Source organism: Melospiza melodia, chromosome Z (assembly GCF_035770615.1).
Source record: "Melospiza melodia melodia isolate bMelMel2 chromosome Z, bMelMel2.pri, whole genome shotgun sequence".
NCBI lineage: Eukaryota > Metazoa > Chordata > Aves > Passeriformes > Passerellidae > Melospiza > Melospiza melodia.
In genome coordinates this window covers 63,555,690-63,574,594 of record NC_086226.1, presented here as the reverse complement: position 1 = coordinate 63,574,594, position 18,905 = coordinate 63,555,690, and the positions used below count along the sequence as shown (strand labels likewise).

Sequence of the window (18,905 nt, the reverse complement as noted above, 5' to 3'; positions counted from 1 at the left end):
TCAGAACAGAGGATGCAGAACGCTCTCCCACACCCTCCCCCTTTTGCAGGAAGCCGTGGTTGCAGAGATTTCCCCTGGCACACACACTGACTCCCGAGGAGAGGCAAGGAACCCATTGCAAAATGCAACAGCGGGCTAGCAGCCACTCCTCCTTCCCACCACGGCAAAGCCCAAGGACACCTGGTTGCTGGAGACAGCCGGGGATGGGGTGGGGGACACGCAGGCGGACACACGCACCCCTCCGCGGGCATCGGAGAGCGCTGCCGGCCTGCTCGGCGGCGAGCACCGAGGGGCGAGGGCGGCGCAGGGAAGGGGCGGGGGAGCCGGAGGCAGGGGGAGGGAGAGAGTCCAGCTCCCGCAACGAGGGGAGGAGGAAGGAGGGACCGTGTCGGTGGGATGGTCCGGAAATGCTGTGATAAAAAGAGGGGCGCGGGGGAAAAGTAGGGAGAAGCTGTGGACTCGTTCCTTCTACCCCGCTCCGCGCCCACAACTTCCCCGGCAACCCTCGGGCACACGGGCGCCGGCCGGAGCCCGCGGGAGACGAAGGAGCCGCAGCAGCCGGCACCTGCCGCAGCCGCCTGCCCCGGCCCGGCCCGGCTCCGCACAGCGCCGGCCGCCCAGCGAGGTATCGGCGCCGGGGCGGGCGGGCCGTGCCGAGCCGGGAAGGGCAGAGAGGAGAGGCGGGGTGCGGGCACACAGAGACGGGCACAGCTCTTGTCCCTCCAGGTGCTGGCACGGCCGTGACCCGGTGCCGAAGTCGGGCGGGGGGTGGGATGCAGCAGCCGGGGCTATGCCGCACCTGGGGCCGGCCGGTCTCAACCTTGAGCCGTCCCGGCTCACCCTGAGGAGGTGCAGCCCTCCGTGGCATTGCGCTGGGGGTTTTCCAAGGGGTTCCGGCGGGGGACTTTCCATCCCGCCACCCGGACTGCATCCGCATCCTGATCGCCCAGCATCCCCCGCTTGTTCTCCGGGCACTTGCAGGGCGCTTCACCTTCAAATGCCCCCTCGGCGGTCCCGGGCGGACCTGCCACCTCGGAGCAAACCCTCTGAAAACCGAGAGGGCGAGAAGCAGGCGGGGAAACGAGAAAGTTCAAAGGTTTAACTCCTTCGTGCCCGTCCGCAGATAACAAGCCATGAAAGGGGACCGCATCGTCCTCCGCACTTGCTGCCGGGCACTTGCCCGGTCTGGGGGAGCCGCCGTGTATCCCCGACTCCTCCCAGCCGCTGCCCGCTCGCCAACATGCAGCTCTGCCCCTCGGGTGCCCTGTCGAGAAAAGCAGGGTCTGAAAGGATGGAGGGCTGGAAACTTGTCTGCACTCAGACAAAGGGAGTAAGGCTGTGGGGAGAGAGCTGAGGAAGATCAGGCATTAGCTTTTTCTTCTCCTAGAGATACTATTCCTGTTTTAATTGTGCCTCTTTGCAGGCTGCCTTCCAAGGATTCCCAGTCTCTGTGCATGTGAGGTGTGAAGGTGGGCAGGACCCCAAGCAACAAATCATGGATTTTGTTATGAAACAAGCTCTAGGAGGTAAGTGTGATTGGCAAACAAGGGGCCACCTACCCCTCCCCTTTGCACCCTGAAAGAGAGGGGATGGTCTACTGTGGTAGGTCTGCACCTGGAGTAGCTTATTGAGGACTTGGAACAGTATACCTGTCACTGATTCGTGATCCCGGAGTGGAGCGTTTGGAGAGTCTGAGCAGGAGAGGGCAGCAACAAGCAGAGACCAAAGCCCCAAGTCAGAGAGAGACCTCCCACAAAGGGTGTCCTGGCCCTAACTGGCATGACCAAGGGCCAGGGCCTGGATGCATATCCTGCTGTGCAGTGTGCAAGTCTTGATTTGCTTCATGCCATGTCACAGAGGCAGGTATTATAAAGGACGAAGACTGGTTTAGGCAGAGTAAGCCCAAAGAGTGACATTTTGTCTACGTATGTAAGCCTTTTTTCATCTTTGCCCCAAAGACTGGCCAAATCCTGAGCAAAAAATGCCCAGTGCAGAAATTTCCGTCTCTGATATTTTGAGAGTTAATTTTAGTAAGAACACTACCACAATAAGGATGGAAATGATAATAAAGTATTCCTACACACTTTACCTGGATTTAAGGCCAATCTTCTATGGGTTTCTGTATATTAGCTTATGTGTGTGAGGAATTGTTTTAACCTAATGGTGTGAAATAGAAAAATTAGGGATGTGTGTAGGAGAAATTGAAAACACTGAACAAATATTTGGGAATTATGTTCCTTTATTCTGCCACAGTTACTTTCTAGGCTGCTTGATCTGGACATTTGGTCTAAGCAATAGTCTAAGCATCACTGAGATGATGTTGGATGCTGCTGGGAACTGAAATATTGGCCTCAGAGGAAGTTGATAATTCTCTCTTGTATTCTATCTCACGTGTGCATTTTTCATTCTTTTTTTCTTTGAAGTAACTGTAGAACCATGAGGCTGTGTAAATGTTTAATGTGTGGTGATATTGATGTCATATACAACTTCAACGTTTACTGCAGGACTCTATCCCATGACACAGAAATAATGTTTTAATCTCTGAAAGTGGTGGGTGTTTTTCACCAGACGAGCAAGATTTTCACAGTTAAGAACAGAGGAAACAACCAAAGTTTTAGTTGGGGTATTTTGAATAGGGAGATCGAACTGGAGAAGAAAGGGACTGATTTGTTTGCACAAAATAGTGAGGTATGAAGACATCTATGTGAGAAGGTAGCGGTTTGTGTGGTAGCAGTGCTGTGTTTCATTTCACTCTTCGGTGCCTGTTTTGAAGGGAATTAGTGTTAAGATGTGAAGGCTTTGCACTGTTTGCTGTAGTGCAGGGTTGCACAGAATTGAACTAATGTACTTGCAAACTGGAGATACAGCCAGTACAGCTGGAGATCCATGAATCCAGTAAAGGGAAATAACTGCTTACAGACTGCAGTTAAAGGTGGGGGCAGGCGGGCTGCAGCAAAGGAATAACATCTATGATGGCTGCTTTCTTCTGCTGCTTGGTGACTTAACATGAGCTGGAAGCACTGTCTCCTGTGTTTAACAGCATTCACCCTGGGCAGACCTTCATTCTAACAAGATGTTGCATGCCAAGATCAGGATTTGTATGATAATAGGACTTTCTGAGAAGGTAAATTCAAAAAGCATCTTTTAGTGAAGTCTGAGCTCCTGATGTCTGTTAAGATGCTGTCCAGGGCACCAAGCTCTTTGCCAGATGACTTAATGTGTCTGGAACTTACCCACTTACTCAATAAAGGAGAAGTCTCTGCAGAGTGGTAAAATCCAGGAAATGATAATTCATTAAGCAGAGTCCTATTTTTAAACTACAAATAGTTTCAGTAAGATAAAACAAGATCTCCCAGTGCAAATATAATACTGAAAATAAAGGTGGTTTTGGACACTGGTTTCTCCCTGGAGTTAAAGCCCAAGCTGATGCAAATCGTCCAAGTTGGCCAGGCTGGCACAGCAAACTTAGGACTAAAGGTTATAGTTTGATTCCTTAGTTTTGAGGCCAGAACCCTTTCTGTTTGCCAGTTCTGATATCCAAAGGGAGATTTACTTAAGGGTTGGACTCAATGATCCTTCTGGGTCCCCTTCCAGCTCAGAATAATCTGTGAATTGTGTCCACAAGGATGGTCAAACTGAGCAGAGCACCAAACCTCTAGTTGATAGGCTTGCTTTGGGTAGGATGTGGTCTGATCTGCTAGTGACCATTTTTGTTATCCTCACTTTCTGGGAGGTCTTTGGGTGGATTTCATAGCTCTTTGATTTTACTTTAATATGGCTTTTCCCAGAACACCTCTGAATTCATTCTTCTGTTTGATAGGATTTTTTGAATGGTGCAAAAGTTCTTATACCATTCTCATAATCTCTTATGGCATTCTGGGAAGAAAGAAAAAAATACTGCAATTTTGTCATTATGTCCCCTCTATACAGAATCAGACCTGCTGTAGATTCTGCTTGCTGAACACCTACAGCTAAGGTAGCTTAACCCTTCAGCTATCTCAGATGGTGAAAATTCACCATCTGAGGGCCAGTTGGATGTCCTTGACAGAGCATAATGGTTATGTAATTTTCATAAGTAATTTTTTTTCTTCCCAGCGTACAGCCCTAAAATGAAGCTTAGGCCAGACCTTTTGATAGCTAAGAGCCTGGAAGTCTATTTGCAGGTGGTTGCTTTTGACCTTTCTCTAGTGTACAAGATTATGCAGATCTCTGAAGCATTGGAGGAGTTTGGAACCAGGTTTTGTCTTTGGGAGTGGTCAAATAGGGTACTGATAGAAAAACATCATTCTCCTACCTCCTCACTCACCTTGTTGAGGAAGATGAGGTCTCATTCTGCTAATTAGCAGTAGCACGAACCTTAGCAGAATGCTTCTGTGGGGGTTTTGCCATTGCCTTTGAAGCAAACGTTGAAGATATTAGTCTTGTCTCTAATGGCATAGAATGATCAGATTTGCTTTTCCTTGGAGTTTTGCCCATAGGGGAGGAAGGCAATGAGTTGTTTTGAAGGGTAGGTGAGCTAAGTTCGCAGCCAAGGAAAGTCAGTTATGTGGTGACAAGTTGCTTTGTTTGAAGGTTTGATGAGGGTATTTAGGTTTTGTGAAATCAGTTTGACAGTTACTGTATTGCTGAGGTAGAATGTGTCCTTTCCTGGTCTAGTTGTTAAAAGAGGGTGTGCAGAAGTCTGCTGTGTCTGTGCAGTGGAAGGTCATCCTCTGCTGTGCCAGCACTGGGATTTTGCTGCTGTGTTGGCAGCAGAGTTTCTGCCTGAAGGTTGACCAGCTTGAAATGTGTCTTTTTAAATCCATGGCCTCTTCATGGCAAAATTCTTGACTCTTTCATTAGCAAGAGAGTGAGCATTAGCAGTCGGGACTGTGGTCCAGGAAAAACAGTACAAAATAGTAGGTTATTTGGCTGGTTTCCTTCTGTTGCTTTTTTTTTTTTTTTTCCTTTTTGTGCTTCTCAGACCTTTCAACACCCTATATGGAAATCACACTATTTATTTATTGTCTGACAGTGACAGAAGCCATGGAGAAGTAATGTTCTTTATTAGTTGTGTAAAACGAGAAGAAAGTAGCAAGAGGTTAAAGGCTTAAAATTGCTGCTTCTTCTGCCACATAAGTAACAGCAAGGGAATATTTTGTACCTCCGACCCTGCTACATCACAGACATCGACAGAGGTGTGGAGCCAGGGTGATTTGTCACTTTGCTGTTCCTGTGACAGTTCTTTAAATGAAGACAATAAGAATCATTTCATGACTGTATTTTACATTAGAAGTGCTCTTTGCCAAGCCAGGTCACAGCTGGGCTAGTGTTATAATGACCAATGTGTATGATTTCCCAGGAGAGAGCAGGAACTGGAGGATCTGGAATGGGTCCTGAAGAAGTTAAGCTATAATACTTTTCACTGTGTATTGCTTATTTCTTGCTAACTTTGAGTGAAAGCAAATTGTGCACAAACACCTGACTCCCAAGCTGTACTACACTGTATCACTTCCTCTGTCACTGCTGGCTTGGACAAGTAGGGAAACTGGTTTGAAATAAAAGACAATGAACTTCATGAAGATATTCTGGGTGTCATTCTGTTACTGGGTGATTTGAGGGCCAGGGTCTGAGATATTTTCTTATGAAAATGAAAAGAGGAAACCTATGGAAAGTGAGGAGAATTTGCTGGAATGTTGGATCATGATGTGTTTGAAGAGAGTTTTCCTACTGAAGAAAGCAACATTCTGCAGACCAGAATATTGTGAAATTGTGGTATACAGAACACAAAGTAGCTTTAAATATGATGTTGCACAGAGTCCTTTTAATGTGCTACTTTCATTGCTATGAATGGGAGAAATGTCAAGAACTGGATGGTAAAAGGTTGGAATATCTGCCTTAAATATTGAATTTTTTTAATGTCAGCCTGTGGCTAAATTATGCAAATCCTTTCACATGTAACTGTGCATATGAATAATACTGTCTAAATTTCTTCTTCATGCTTCCAGCATCCCTTGAATTCATAGTGGAGTGCAACTGCAATAGGAGGAAGGGTGGTACCTCTGAGTTTCTGGATATTCACTATGATAGATAATACAGGCATGATTTGCTGATTTATTGGCAGCAGTTTAGAGTGGGGATTTCTGCTTCCCATCTGCTTCTTCTGTCAAGAATCAGTGGACACTTTTTTTGGTTCAGAAGGATTCTTAAACTACTATAGGCACAAGACAAATGCAACCAGATTGCCATCTGTAACATGCCAGCAGCGGGGCACTGCCTACTTCAGTCCCTTACCAGAGCCTTGTTTCAGCTGGATATATCACAAAACACAGACCAGAGGGAGTCCCCTTGTTCTTGAAGACAGACAGAGATCCAAGCCCTCATGAAGATAATGGGATTTAAGTCACTGTGTGACTTAAGCTCTGAAAGAGCAGCTCCTGTGCTAAGCTTACATTAGGGAAGACGTGAGGGTGTGTGAATGCCAGATAAGCCTGAATGAAAACCACACTAGTGTTCTACATCTTAGCAGTGATCTTCTGTATATTCTACTGCTGCATTTGCCTGACTTCAGTAGCGTGTGAAGTGAGAATTAAGTCCTTAATTTTTCCTGCAGAAGTTAGCAAGATTGAGTGCAGTCAAAGGCAATACAGGCAATACAGTTCAGGGTGGAACACAGGGGTTTCTGTGTTCTCCTTCTCCAACTCACTCTCTTGTTTCTCACATTTCCACTTCTCTGCTGAGCCCCTGTGCTGCACTGGGACCTCATGCATCAACTGGGCTGTGCTCCACTGCTCATGTTAAAGTGTGAAGTTCCGGAGCAGGACAGAAACTGTAATACAAAACTGCAAGTCCTAATGCTAACAAATAGTGCTGGTATTGACTTCTGAGGTCTCTTGTCTGTAATCCTTGAAACATTTAACGCATGAGGTCTTTCATTTTGCAGTCAGATGCATCCAAATTACAAAGACTGGAGAATCTGACCAGAGACATGACATCTCAAGACCACTGTAGCATGTGGTAGGTGTTGGGAGGCCACTTACTTTCATTCTCAGATAACTTCCACCTGTGTTGTGTATAATTCTGGGCCCCACAAATTAAAAATAGTTTTAAAAGCATTGAATACATCCAGAGGAGGGCAAAAACACTGGTGAAAGGGCTGGAATGAATGTCTTCTGAGCAGTGGCTAAGGACCTGGGTTTTCTCTTTTGGAGAAAAGGAGGCAGAGGGGTCACCTCATTGCTCTCTACAGCTTTTTGAAGAGAGGAAGTGGGGAGGGAGGTGCTGATCCCTTCTTCTTGGGATCCAGTGATAGGAGGCAGGAACCTGGGGTAGGCGGCATACATTTTTCACAAGGAATAGTATTTAAAGTGTTTTTTTTCCCTAATGTAAACTGGTGGCAAAGAGATTTTCTTTGAGAAATTTGATTAAGTTGCAAGATGTTTTCCAAGGAAGCAAATGGTTGCTGTTGAGATGATACCAGAGAAACAACTACAGTGATGGTCAGCTGATTTATTGTATCCATGATCCAAACCAGGAGATGAAAAACTGACCTGGTGCATTTTCCCTGTTCTTTTCTGGAGAAAGCTTCCTTTTATATTTGCTTGCCTCTGTTTGGCCTGTTGCTGTTAGAATCACACAAAGCTTTCCCTTGTGTCTGCTGGGATTTTTCTTATGTTTGTCTTACTTGCAAGCAGGCACTGTGAGCAGTGTGCTTACTGAAGTATCCTTGGAGGAAATGTGCAACCTTCAGCTGGTTGTAGAGGTGGGCCACAAAGAGCTTAACTAAGATTTGTGCTGCAGGCTATCTGCTTGTCAAAAGCCCGCTTGGACTGGAGTGACACGGATAACCAGGAAGTTTTCTCTCCCGGAGAGGGAGAAATAACAAAATTTCACATATGTTAAGTAGTCTGTCTAGAATTTATACATGGCAGAAAAAAGGATTCTTCTCCTTTGTTTTTCTGTCCACTTGAAGGAAGGTCTGCATGCTTTTGCTTCTAATATCTGTTGCTGTATACCTGCATCTTTCTGACTCTTCTCTTTCTTTACCTTCCATAATAGAAGCAAAGTGGTGGTTTCTTGCCAGCTGCAGGGTTTTGGCGCAAATAGGATTTGTCAGTGCTGAAATTTTAGCCTGCGTTGCATAGGAAATACTGTCTGCAGCAGTGGATTTGGATCTGGGCAGGAGCCTAATGGATGATGTATTACAGTTACTGAGATCTTCCTGGTGAAATGGGATGCTCCAAATATAAGCTACTGGCTTGCATTTGTGTTGGTTCTTAAGGAGAGGGAAGTTCAGCATGTAGTTCAGCTGTTAGCTGTGGAGACCTACTCACTTGCTCATGTGCTGGCGAAAGCACAGACATAAGAGAATACTGATGTCTATGAAGGCTGATGTACATGGAAGGGCTTTCTTCTCTGACTAGAAGGGTAAGGTTTGAATTCATAAAGCTGTGAAATGAAATCTATGAAGGCTGCCTGGGTGTAGAAGTCTTGCTGAGTGAAGTCAAGACTGTATGGTCTGTATTTGTCAGCACTGCAGTAAGTACAGGGCTCCAAAATCTCTGAGTAACCTCTGCAGACACTCCACTAAGGGAAGACAGGCATCCTGCCATTACAGGAATGAGAGGCAACAACAAAAAAATCCACCCTGAAAACTTTGGGAAGATGCCACAACAGAAAACAAGATGCTATCACAGGAAATTTCATGTAGCAATTGAATGGAGATGAGAAGTCCTCCAGCAGTGTTTGAAATCTGCCAAATTGTTGAGGAAGCCTGGAAGAGGAGTAGCAATAAACAGGGAAGGCTGGCAGAAAGAAAGGGACAGGTCTGTAGTGTTTTGCCACTGGCTTGTCTCGTATCAGAGGGCTACATGCAAAAGGCATGTTCTTCTGTTTCATGGTCAAGGTCCCTTCTCTGAACTTTGTGATAGTGTTCAGACAACAGAGAGAACAGACATTGATGCTGAGAGTCCGACACAAATACGGGCTCTAGTGTTACCTGGGGTGAGAATTCATAGTTTTTCAGGCCATTGGAGAGAGGATATGGTTCATGAAGTGGTAACTGGCTAGCCCATCAAAGCTGCAGAGTTTCTGTGCCCACTTCCAACAGCCATAAAGACCCTCAGCAGCATCCTGAAGGCTCTTCCAAATTCTGTGTCTCTGCTTCTCTTTCAGTGGTGGGGCAGAAAGTACTTTGCCTTAGCATTGGATGGTCTTCTTTGAGGTGAGGCTGCACCTCTGTGCTGCCTTTGTATATTCATTCCATGTGCTGAAATAAATTGCTTGAACACGGCAACACAGCACCTTAAACATTTGCTAACTTACTGCTTTGAGCACTTTTTCTGCTTGCCATCATACTTTCTCACGTACAGTCTGATTGTGAGAGCTTGGAATAGTCAGTTATGTTTCTCTCAGGTTAGTTTTTGGGTCTGGAGTACGTGTCTCAGGATGTAGAACATTGCTGAGAAGGCTGAAAATTTCAACTGATTGCTGAACAGATGCTCATGTGGTTTGCTAAAGGGTAACAGTTACAATTACAGACATGGCCAAGGCTACTAGTGGTCTGTCACTGGTACAAATCACAGTGCATATCAGAAACAAAATACTTCAAACAAATTGGGTCTCTCTGCTGCAGACAAATTGACAACCGCCCTGTGCAATTTGAGGATTGTTTTTTTGTTCCACTCTCTCCTGTATTTTTAAATAAGCTGTTTTTGAGTTGGGTGGATGCTCTCACTGCAGAAGTGCATTAATACAAACAACAAATTTAATCTGCTGACTTAGTGCATCTTTTTGCAATTTGAATTTGTCATTACCTACAAGAATGAATCTGCTTAGTAGCTGCTTACATTTTTGTATCATTATTTGAGTCTCGTGGCTTATTTGCATTGATACTGACCTTGAAGGAATGTCAAACATACAACAACATAAGCATAAATTTGGGATTCAAATGTATGTGAATTACCTTCTGTGGAAAATAAGGGAAGAAACAAACAAACAAAAAAAATACAAGTGGGGAATGATGGAGCTGTTTTGATAACTTCAGTCTCCTGAGAGAATTAGAGCAATGAAGGGGAAGGCAGACAACAATTAAAGGAAAAAGGATGGGAAAGAAATGTGTGTCAATGCCTGTGATGACAAATAGTTGAACTGCCATGTCTCTGTGTCCCTGGCTCTATCTCATTTTTTTTTGTTTTTGCTGGTGAGCTCAGGCAAATTTGACCAGCAGAAAAGACATTTGAACCTTCTGTAGAAGATAACTGAGTGTGAGATGGTTGTCTCAGTTACTGGCGTTGTCTATGGGAGAACCCTGGGTGTGCTTGGGAAGGTCACTTGATCTCTGTGTTAAATGGTGTCTTTCCCAGTCTCCTTGCATAGAAAGCATTACAGGACACCATTATCCCAGGAAAACAACAGACTCAACTAGACATATGCTCAGCTCTGAGAACTGCCCTTGCCTTCATGGGAAATGAACACTATTCTTCTGTCCTTCTATCACTCCTTCTGCTTCTTAGTGCTAGACAGAGCTGAACTTCTGGACTTAATGGATTTGAAAATTTGTCCTTGACTTGATATTGGCAATGAAACTTTCTTGCTGTTTCTACTTCAGTGCCATGGTGTTACTGAGTATAGTGTGAAACTTTCTGCACACTGCGTGAAGGGGCTGGAATTGGATGGGATTGCCTGGCCTCTGTTCCAGTGCCAGTCCTAGGTGTGTCTGTCTCTTTAATTCTTTGAAAATGCATATATTAATCAAAATCTTAATTTGCAAGGGGACTTTGGAAAGGTTTTACTAAGGCTGTGTAGATTTTTGTTTTTAATAAAAATCTTTTAAACACCTAAGTTTGTTTTTTTTTCTCAGCAATCAAGTAAAGAAGGCATCTTGCAAGCATGAAAGACTACCTGAGACTAAGACATCATGTCCAAACCAATGTATTTTTTAATCTCTGGCAGTTATTTACTTTATGTTGAAGTTAAGTTTATGCATGCTACTCTTCCTTGAGTCTGAGTGAAGTGTTTTGCTCTTTGTGAATTAGATTTCTCTTTGTAGTTTCCTTCAGATTTTTTAAATCCAAAATTAAAAAAAATCCCGAACAGAATACAAGTAAAAAAACTGAAGAGAAGGAGAAAGTACTCAGAGATTTTGCCTATATATGTGTATAGTTCCTCCTCTATACAGTTGTAGCTGGAATAAAAGTGATTGGAATGATATTTAGAAAAAATATTAATTTCATTAGAAACAGATGAGTATTTTTAAATTTTGATTTGTGTTTTTGTTTGTTTCTTTGTTTGAATTTAGTGTATTTAAAAACTTTTCTTGACAAGTGCATCTTTCACTTCTGTATTTTCCTTTAAATATCAGACGTTTCTGTTCCATGTCACCCAGGCTGCAAAAAGACAAGAATAAAAGGTGCATGAAAGGAAATTTATAATTACATGGAGATAGATTAAAATGCTGAGGAAAAAGGTTAAGCAGGGACACCGCTACTCCTCTAAATACATGAGAGAGGTGAACACTGCAGTGAAGGAAGAACTACTTAATGTGAGGGACAATATTGGTAAAAGGATAATGTGAATAAATTGGCCATGAGCATCCTTGAGTCAGTAATTAGTGTCGCTTGACTTGTGGGAGAGAAGAGAGATGCTCTCTCTGGGAAATCCTCCTGCTGCAGCAAGCAGGAAGAAATGGAAGCTGAGTCTTGGGTGCATTTGCAATAATTGTACCTGCTCAGAGAGGTAGGGCCAGTGAGGCAGGAAATAATTATTGATCCTGAGTGCCTCAATAGGGAGTTCATGTCTTTGAGTCTTGACTTGTCAGATTGTTCATAATAACAGAATTTGCCTAAAAAGTGGTTTAGTTTTTACACTAAATTTTGGTTTTTTCCAGTCTGTGATGACATCTAATGGTGTTAGAATGCAAACCCAGCTTAGTGGGAACCAGCATTGTGTTCCTCTAGGTGAATTAGTTACAGAGCTGTGGTAAATTTTCCCTTTTCTGAAAACATTTTAGCCCCTTTGTGTTTGTATAACAGAAGAGGTTTGCCAGCTATATTATGTCCATGCTCATGGATGATTTGAAATCAGCTTTTGGATTCAGATTAAAAGTAATTTTGTTTCAAAGGACTTGGTGCATTTACAAATTAATTTCTAGAAAAGATGACTATACTGGATATCTTTCCAACTGTGGTGTTTCAGCCCAGGTAAGAGTTTTGAGTTTCATATTACAAGCATAGCTTGAAATTCCCTTCATGGTGACTTCTACCTGCGATTTACATGGAAACAGCTATTTTCAATGGATTTGGTAATTGATGGTTTTATACTTCTGTTGAGATGAAAGTAATTTAAGAATTAGGTGTTTCTCTAGGACCCCTTCCTGGTTTTTAACAGTTGTCCTAAACTAAGATGTTACATTTTCCTCAGTATCAATATTTACTACTTTCCTGATTTTTAGACTCAGATATGCCCCATAGTTTGTCACCTGCTCTCTGCTATCTCAATATTCCAGATTCAGGCTCACATTACAGTATGGCTTAGGCCATAATTCACTCTTACCTAGGCAGCAATTTCAGAGGGTGCCTTGGGCTCCTTCCCCATGGCTGATAACTTTTCAACCAAGTCTTCTTCAAATTGCCTGACTGTTTCAAGAGTGCCTACCCAACCAAAACCTTCAGCAAGGGCACACAGGTGAGTGGTAGAAAGCCAGATCACTGCCATTGCAAGATATTGGCTTCTGGAAGAGGACAAATGTGCCATCCCTTTCTTTGGATTGTGCATCTTCTTATATTGCCAGTGAACATTGTGCCAGGCAGAGATCCCACATCTCTCTGAGCACCATGTCAAGGTGTTGAACACCTTTTTTGGTCATGTGGCCCGAGATCCCCTGTTGAGGACACAATGACTTGCCTCATGGCTGAGGTGCTTGATTGGCACTTCTGGTTTTGTGTTTTGAATGTCGTCTGGTAGAACTTTACAGGTGTTACTCCTTCTGCCTGGTACTCAGCACCTCTGCTCCAAAACAGTTGCATGTGCTCCTGCTGTGCAAGCAGATGCAATAACAGTTGCTTAAAGTAGTTGGGTAAAAGGCATTCTCTCAACCACAACCACAAACAAGAATGTTCTGTTTCCACACAGGAAAATGAAGTCAAAGTGCAAAGTTTTGACTTTGCTTCACATAGGGAATCCTCTTCCTGGTTTAAATGTAGAGTATGTCAGTTTCAATCCTGTTTTTACTCCAGTTGACTGTTGTGGCCTGGCTGCCCTGAATTAACAGCACACCTTAATTTTTTCTCACTGTTACAAACTTCCTGTCTTATTATTGGCTCTTATGTAGTTATTTGTCTGTTTTTTATTTAGACATCACTTTAGTGTATGTTTTGCTTTGTACTGTAGAAGATCCTTCTATACTGGGTCATTTTTATGTGCTCAAAAATCAGTTCTAACTAAAAGACAGTAGAACTAATCTAGCCCAACAGGGATGATCTCTGGGTGGCCAGGGAAACTCAGTGCTGTATTCTACACAGCATTGTCCCGAGCACTCACAGGCACCTCTTTGATACAGCATAATGTGATTTAGAAATTTCAGCTGGCTTCCTTGACAGAGATCTGTCAATCTACAGCAGCTGAAGACTTGGCATTTTTATTAATTTCTTGCAGATGCAAATGAAATAATCAAAGGGGTTTTCTTCCTCTTAAAAGCTCACAAAATTCCCCTCAAAATCTCTGGCTTGGAATATTTCTTGTTTTAACACAGTCTGAAAAGGCTAAGTCAGATCCATCACCTTCATGTGCATGGAAGAGATATTTATGGCATGTTATTAGGGATGGTCTGGCTAACCTAGGGATGGTATTAGTTACATAAGATCTCAAACATACCTCAAGTGCAGCATGGATGCTGTGGAGTGAAGCAATTATCTATTTTGCTGTCTTCAGAACAGAGTGACCTAGATTCTTTCTTCCTTTTTTTTCCTCTTTTCCTTTTTTTTTTTTTTCCCTCTGTTTTTCCTCACAGGGTGGCCCACTTAGTTGATTAAACTGCAACTCAGTTATAACGGGTTATGTTACAGTTGGGAATAAAGCAGATGTAAAAAGAGTGGAGCTGATAAAGTAATTTATTTTTTGCCTTACTAGTTAACTGTAAATTATGATTAGGATTAAGTGACAAACATTTGGTTTAGTAGGTTTTGGGTGACAGATATTTCACAGTAGCCTTGACTGGTGGTATGGAATGCAAAAGTGATTATATGAAAAGGTGTACATTTAATGGCAAGAAAAAAAAAGGTTATAGTCTAGTTTATGGAAGATTTGAAATAAGCTTTAAATCCAAAAGAGGTCCACCGTCAGTAAATGCAAGGTCAGCATGGTTAATATTTTGTTTGAAGTGAATACATGAAACACATTGGCACTTTTGCATTATTTATAACTTTCATGCAGTGCAAATTTTCTGATAAATCATTAGAGGCATTAGGAGGGTAAATAAGTCATCCAGGTAGGAGGAGCTCCCATACTGCAATCTTTGGTAATAAAATTACCCTTTAAGTTAATGACAGCCATGTAGCATGTGGTTCCATGCTAAAAACACTATAGTTAATGAAAAATGATATTGGCTTAGTGTTGTGTAAATTTCCTCATCTATTCTCTCCCCTCACTTAGGCCCAGGGAACAAACCAAAAGCAAATCTGTTCAGTGCAGGGTAATCTGGAAAGTAAAATTCCTCTTCCCATGAAGTTTAAAGAGGGAAAGGATCCAATAAGAACCCATAAACTCTGAAGACATGTAGAATTACATTTCTAGGCAAATATCTCTGGGGAGGTATCTGCAGCAGGGATGAAGTTGTGGTTAGAACCCAGCATCAGATTTATGCAGGGACTCCAGGTGCCAGGATCTTGGCTTCTCTTTGGGCTGGATGCTGTGTGTGGCTGGTTGCTGTGTTATGGCACCACTGTTGCCTCCTGCACATTCAAGCATGATGACTTAACCAGGTGAAATAAAGCAATGGGAATTCTGCTGTTACTTCTGTCTCTGTCAGTGGGGAAAGCTGATTCTGTAAATACATTTCTTGATGGCAGAATAGGGGAAGCCAACCCCTACCTCTTCTGAAAATCGCATTACCTAATTTAAGCTGCAGTGTCTTGCTGCTCAGTTTTTGAAAGCCATCTCAGAGCTGGAGAGTTTGTTCTCTGCAGTATGAGGTGGCTGCTCTCCTTATCTGCCTGGATTCCCATTTGGCTTCAGCAAAACAGGAAAGAAGTGTCCATCTATGGCAAAATCTTCTTTTCATATCTTGGACGGTAAGAACTTTCTCAGGGATCAGAGATGGACAAGGGCCTTTGGAAATCCTCCTTCTTGCATTTGCGCTGAACTTCCCCATCAGGAAGGAGTGGGCTAGTAAGGAAGCAGTATGCAGATATTCTGGGAGACAGTGTACAAGGCTGAGGACTGAGTTCATTGGTTATGACAAGGGCCAGATCTGCTCCAAGTACAGCTCACTTAGAGCAAAAGAGAAAGATCACATTGCTCCATCTTCAAATATTTTATAAGAGTGAAGTGCTGTTCATTTTTGTAAGGCATTCTTAGTCTTTTGAGAGGGATTAATCAGAGATAGCATAGAATATAGTAGATAGTCATGTAATTTGAAGACCTTGAAAGTTCTAGAAGGCCTTGTCTTGAAGATGGCTGACATCATGGAAAAGGCCACACTTAAATTCAAATGGTTGGAGTGCCAATTGAAATTTGAAAGTATCTGAGACACACACATGATTTCATATTCTTTTCTGTGCCTCTTCTTACCTGTGTTTTTATAGTGACTTCAATGGTTAATTTTCTTTCCTCTCAATAGCTGACAGGCATAGACATGGACCTTGGCTTGTGTTTCAGTCTCCCTTTTTTTTTCCTTATACCAAGAACTCTGATGTCAGAATGCTATCTCTTTGATTTTCTTTTGTGCTAAGATAGCACTGCAACCACTTAACGGGAGAGCTTAGGAACTGTCTCTTGAGATGTATCCACCAGGATCAGACTATCTTTATCTAAAATGTGGTGCCTAACAGGAGGATCTAATTGGCATCACTTGTCTCAGCTACCTCAGGACTGCTGCAGTGTCCTGAGAAGTCACAGAGGGGATTTGTTTGTTTAGTCATGCCCAGGGTCAAGAATGCTTTACATATTCCATATAAGAAAGATGGACAGGACTTGGACCTGATAATGCTTTCTTTCCTGTTTTCCTCACCGCACAGACTCCAATCTAGCTTCTTTCTGAAGGCACCGGGTGATTCATGTCTGTGTTATCACCCTGCACAGAGCCGTAAATCACCCTTGTCTACCTCCATGGCACTGTTGGGCATCCTTTTCTCATGTACTCCTTGGGAGCAGACACCCTTTAATGGTGCAGCTGGTGGGTGGTAACAGCATGAATCTACTGACATTTTGCTAATGGTATTTGTTACAGCTAGAGCTTCTGTCTGTGCTTCATAGAAATTCTGGGGATTATTCTTACCAGTGATTTGGTAAGATGGATCACAGTGATGGAAGGAGGGAAGTGAAACCATAATTCTTGTTTGAGGGCTCAGCTCTCCACTTACCCACCAATAAACCTGTTACCCTTTTTTGAACTGCTGCAACATTTCATTTTTCCTGCAAGGCATGTGTCTAGATTCTGATGCTTGCCAGTATCTAGAGCCAGGTGTTTGCTGAGCCCAGCAGGGGGGACAAAGACAGAGAAATGATAGCCATGAATTTGCACAGCTCACCAGTCTGGATTACAGGGCTAATATGCACATGGTGCTGCTGAAAGAGCTGTTGCAACTGCCAGTGAAGCATATGTGTAGGGGTTAATGTGCCGTGGTTATATCACTGACGATCTCTGAGTAGTTAAATTCAGTTCAGGGCTCAAGCACAGAGACCTAAGGTTCCCTATGTTCTGTAAAATGCTCCCTGTTCATGTTTGCCAACCTTTTAATTAGAGAATGAAATAGAGAAAGTCATAAGTGGTAACTGTCTTGAAATGCAAAATGCTCAGTAGAGCCTTATTTTAACAAGGTTCCTATTCCCAGTCTCTTTAACTACAAAGCCCTTATAAGGGAGTCAGCTCATGAATCAGTCTTCATTAAGATATGTATTAAAACTGGCAGTAATTGCCCTCTAAAAAATAAGAAATTAGTTGTGTTGGGTTGAACAGGATTTGTTCAGATTTTTTTCTTCTCATTTAAATCCGGTTCCATGTCCTCAAAAACAAAACAAGCAGTGCACCTGGATAGTGAGATGAGAGAGGAGTACTGTCACAGTTTGTCAGCTCCTTGGAGAAGCTGGCCTGACCTTGCAGCCTTGTTGCTTAAGGATAGAGAGCAAAATGCTTGTAATCAGCTACTCAGAAACCTGGCTGACTTTAGCTGACTCTGGTCACAAGCATGGGCCAGTATGGTAAATTAGAGAAATTGTCTATCTACAGATTTTTCTCTTATTTTCTGGCCCATAGGATAATTTTTCACAGGTGATATGGGAAGTCCTGTCTGCTTTCCAGAGTATTCTGGGCCTCTGAAGGATATTGAGGAACAGAAGGTGTGAGCCAAAACCTTTCTTTCCTCTGCCCACCATCACCTCAGCCCACTATCAGAAGCAGAGCTACTTCTTTAGCTCTCATTCCTGACATGTTGTTGACCTCTGGTCTTGGATGGCAATCAATCGTTGGACATTTTTTCAAGGCTGCCAGTGTATTGTCAACAGGCCTCTAGGTTATGAGAAGCTCAGTGTGGTTTATACCAGAGGGCAGAATGTGTGCATGAACCCAGCATTAGTTTCTCCTGAGTTTGTGCCTATAGCAACAAATATGTGAGAGGAAACCAGCTGGACTGGCAGCGGTGCTGCCACTGCTTTTTGCGTCAAGGCCTTTAGTGTTCCAGTTCAGTGTCACAGCACAAGCAGGCTGGACCTAGGTGTCATGGTCTATCTGAGAAAATGGTTCCACTGCTGTGTGATCTATGCTGGTAAGCATAAGCACGGATATGTGGCTGTACTATGCACCACTTAAGCCACACAATATCAAAGGATGCAGACCCCTGGATTCATTTTGGTGAAAGGAGGTATTTGTCATGAAAAGCTATTCATTATCTCAGCTTCAGTTTGATTAACTTATCTGTGTAATATTTCAGCTGAAGATCTTGACCAAGCTCATTACAAAACTCAAATGGATAGGTGAGTTTGATATCAGAAAGTAACGTGTATCGTTTTAACTAGAGACTAGTATTTCATTATTGAACATCTGAAAAATGTGCCTTCCCCAAGCAGATCTCTGGGGAACATTTACAGATTCTTCCTATAAGTAAGCATGTGTTCCTTCTCTGATCCAAAAGGTGATAATTAATTGATTAAAGGTGGTAGTTCTTTGCTAGAGAAGGATGAAATACAGTATTGGCATATATTCTGGCCACTAATTAAAAGAGTAGGGTAAAAGTTGTAAGGTCATTCCAGCAGAACACAATGGTTCAGAAGATTGGGAGGATTTTCTGCCTGATATACTCACACTACGTCAGGATGAGTAGTTCTTCCCTTTAAGCTCCTGTATAGCTATTTCCTGGCGCACTGCATTGATCTTCCTCTCATCATGATCTTGTAATAATTGTAGGGTCAGGGCAAAATCTAATCTCATGGATTCCATGCCTTAGCTGTGACAGTAATTTAGATTTCTGTCCTGATCTTTTCAGCAAAACTGCCAGTGAGTTCCTTGCAGGAAGGGTTCAAGTACTTTTGCACTTGAATATTCCTCTTTTAGTAGGAACTGTTGGTTTTGCACTTTGTCTGTTTCATTCCATTATTTGAGAAGACTTATAATGCTGATTTTACTCTGTGTGGCAGCCCTTTTTTGCTTGCTTTCATCGAGATACAGAACTGTGGAAAGGCCATTGTGCTTGAAAGCTGCTCTGTTTTTTCTCTGA

At 43.0% G+C, this 18,905-nt stretch overlaps 1 protein-coding gene across 1 annotated transcript in view; it reads left to right on the top strand.

The window, feature by feature from the left end:
• Window positions 1–368: 368 nt before the first annotated feature.
• CPLX1 (complexin 1) overlaps window positions 369–18,905 on the top strand; it is a 102,763-nt gene continuing 84,226 nt past the window's right edge. Inside the window, exons 1-2 of the mRNA XM_063179739.1 lie at window positions 369–625; window positions 1,424–1,526. Of these exons, the coding sequence (XP_063035809.1) occupies window positions 1,496–1,526 (31 nt within the window). The 5' untranslated portion in view covers window positions 369–625; window positions 1,424–1,495. The remainder of the gene's footprint in view (window positions 626–1,423; window positions 1,527–18,905) is intronic.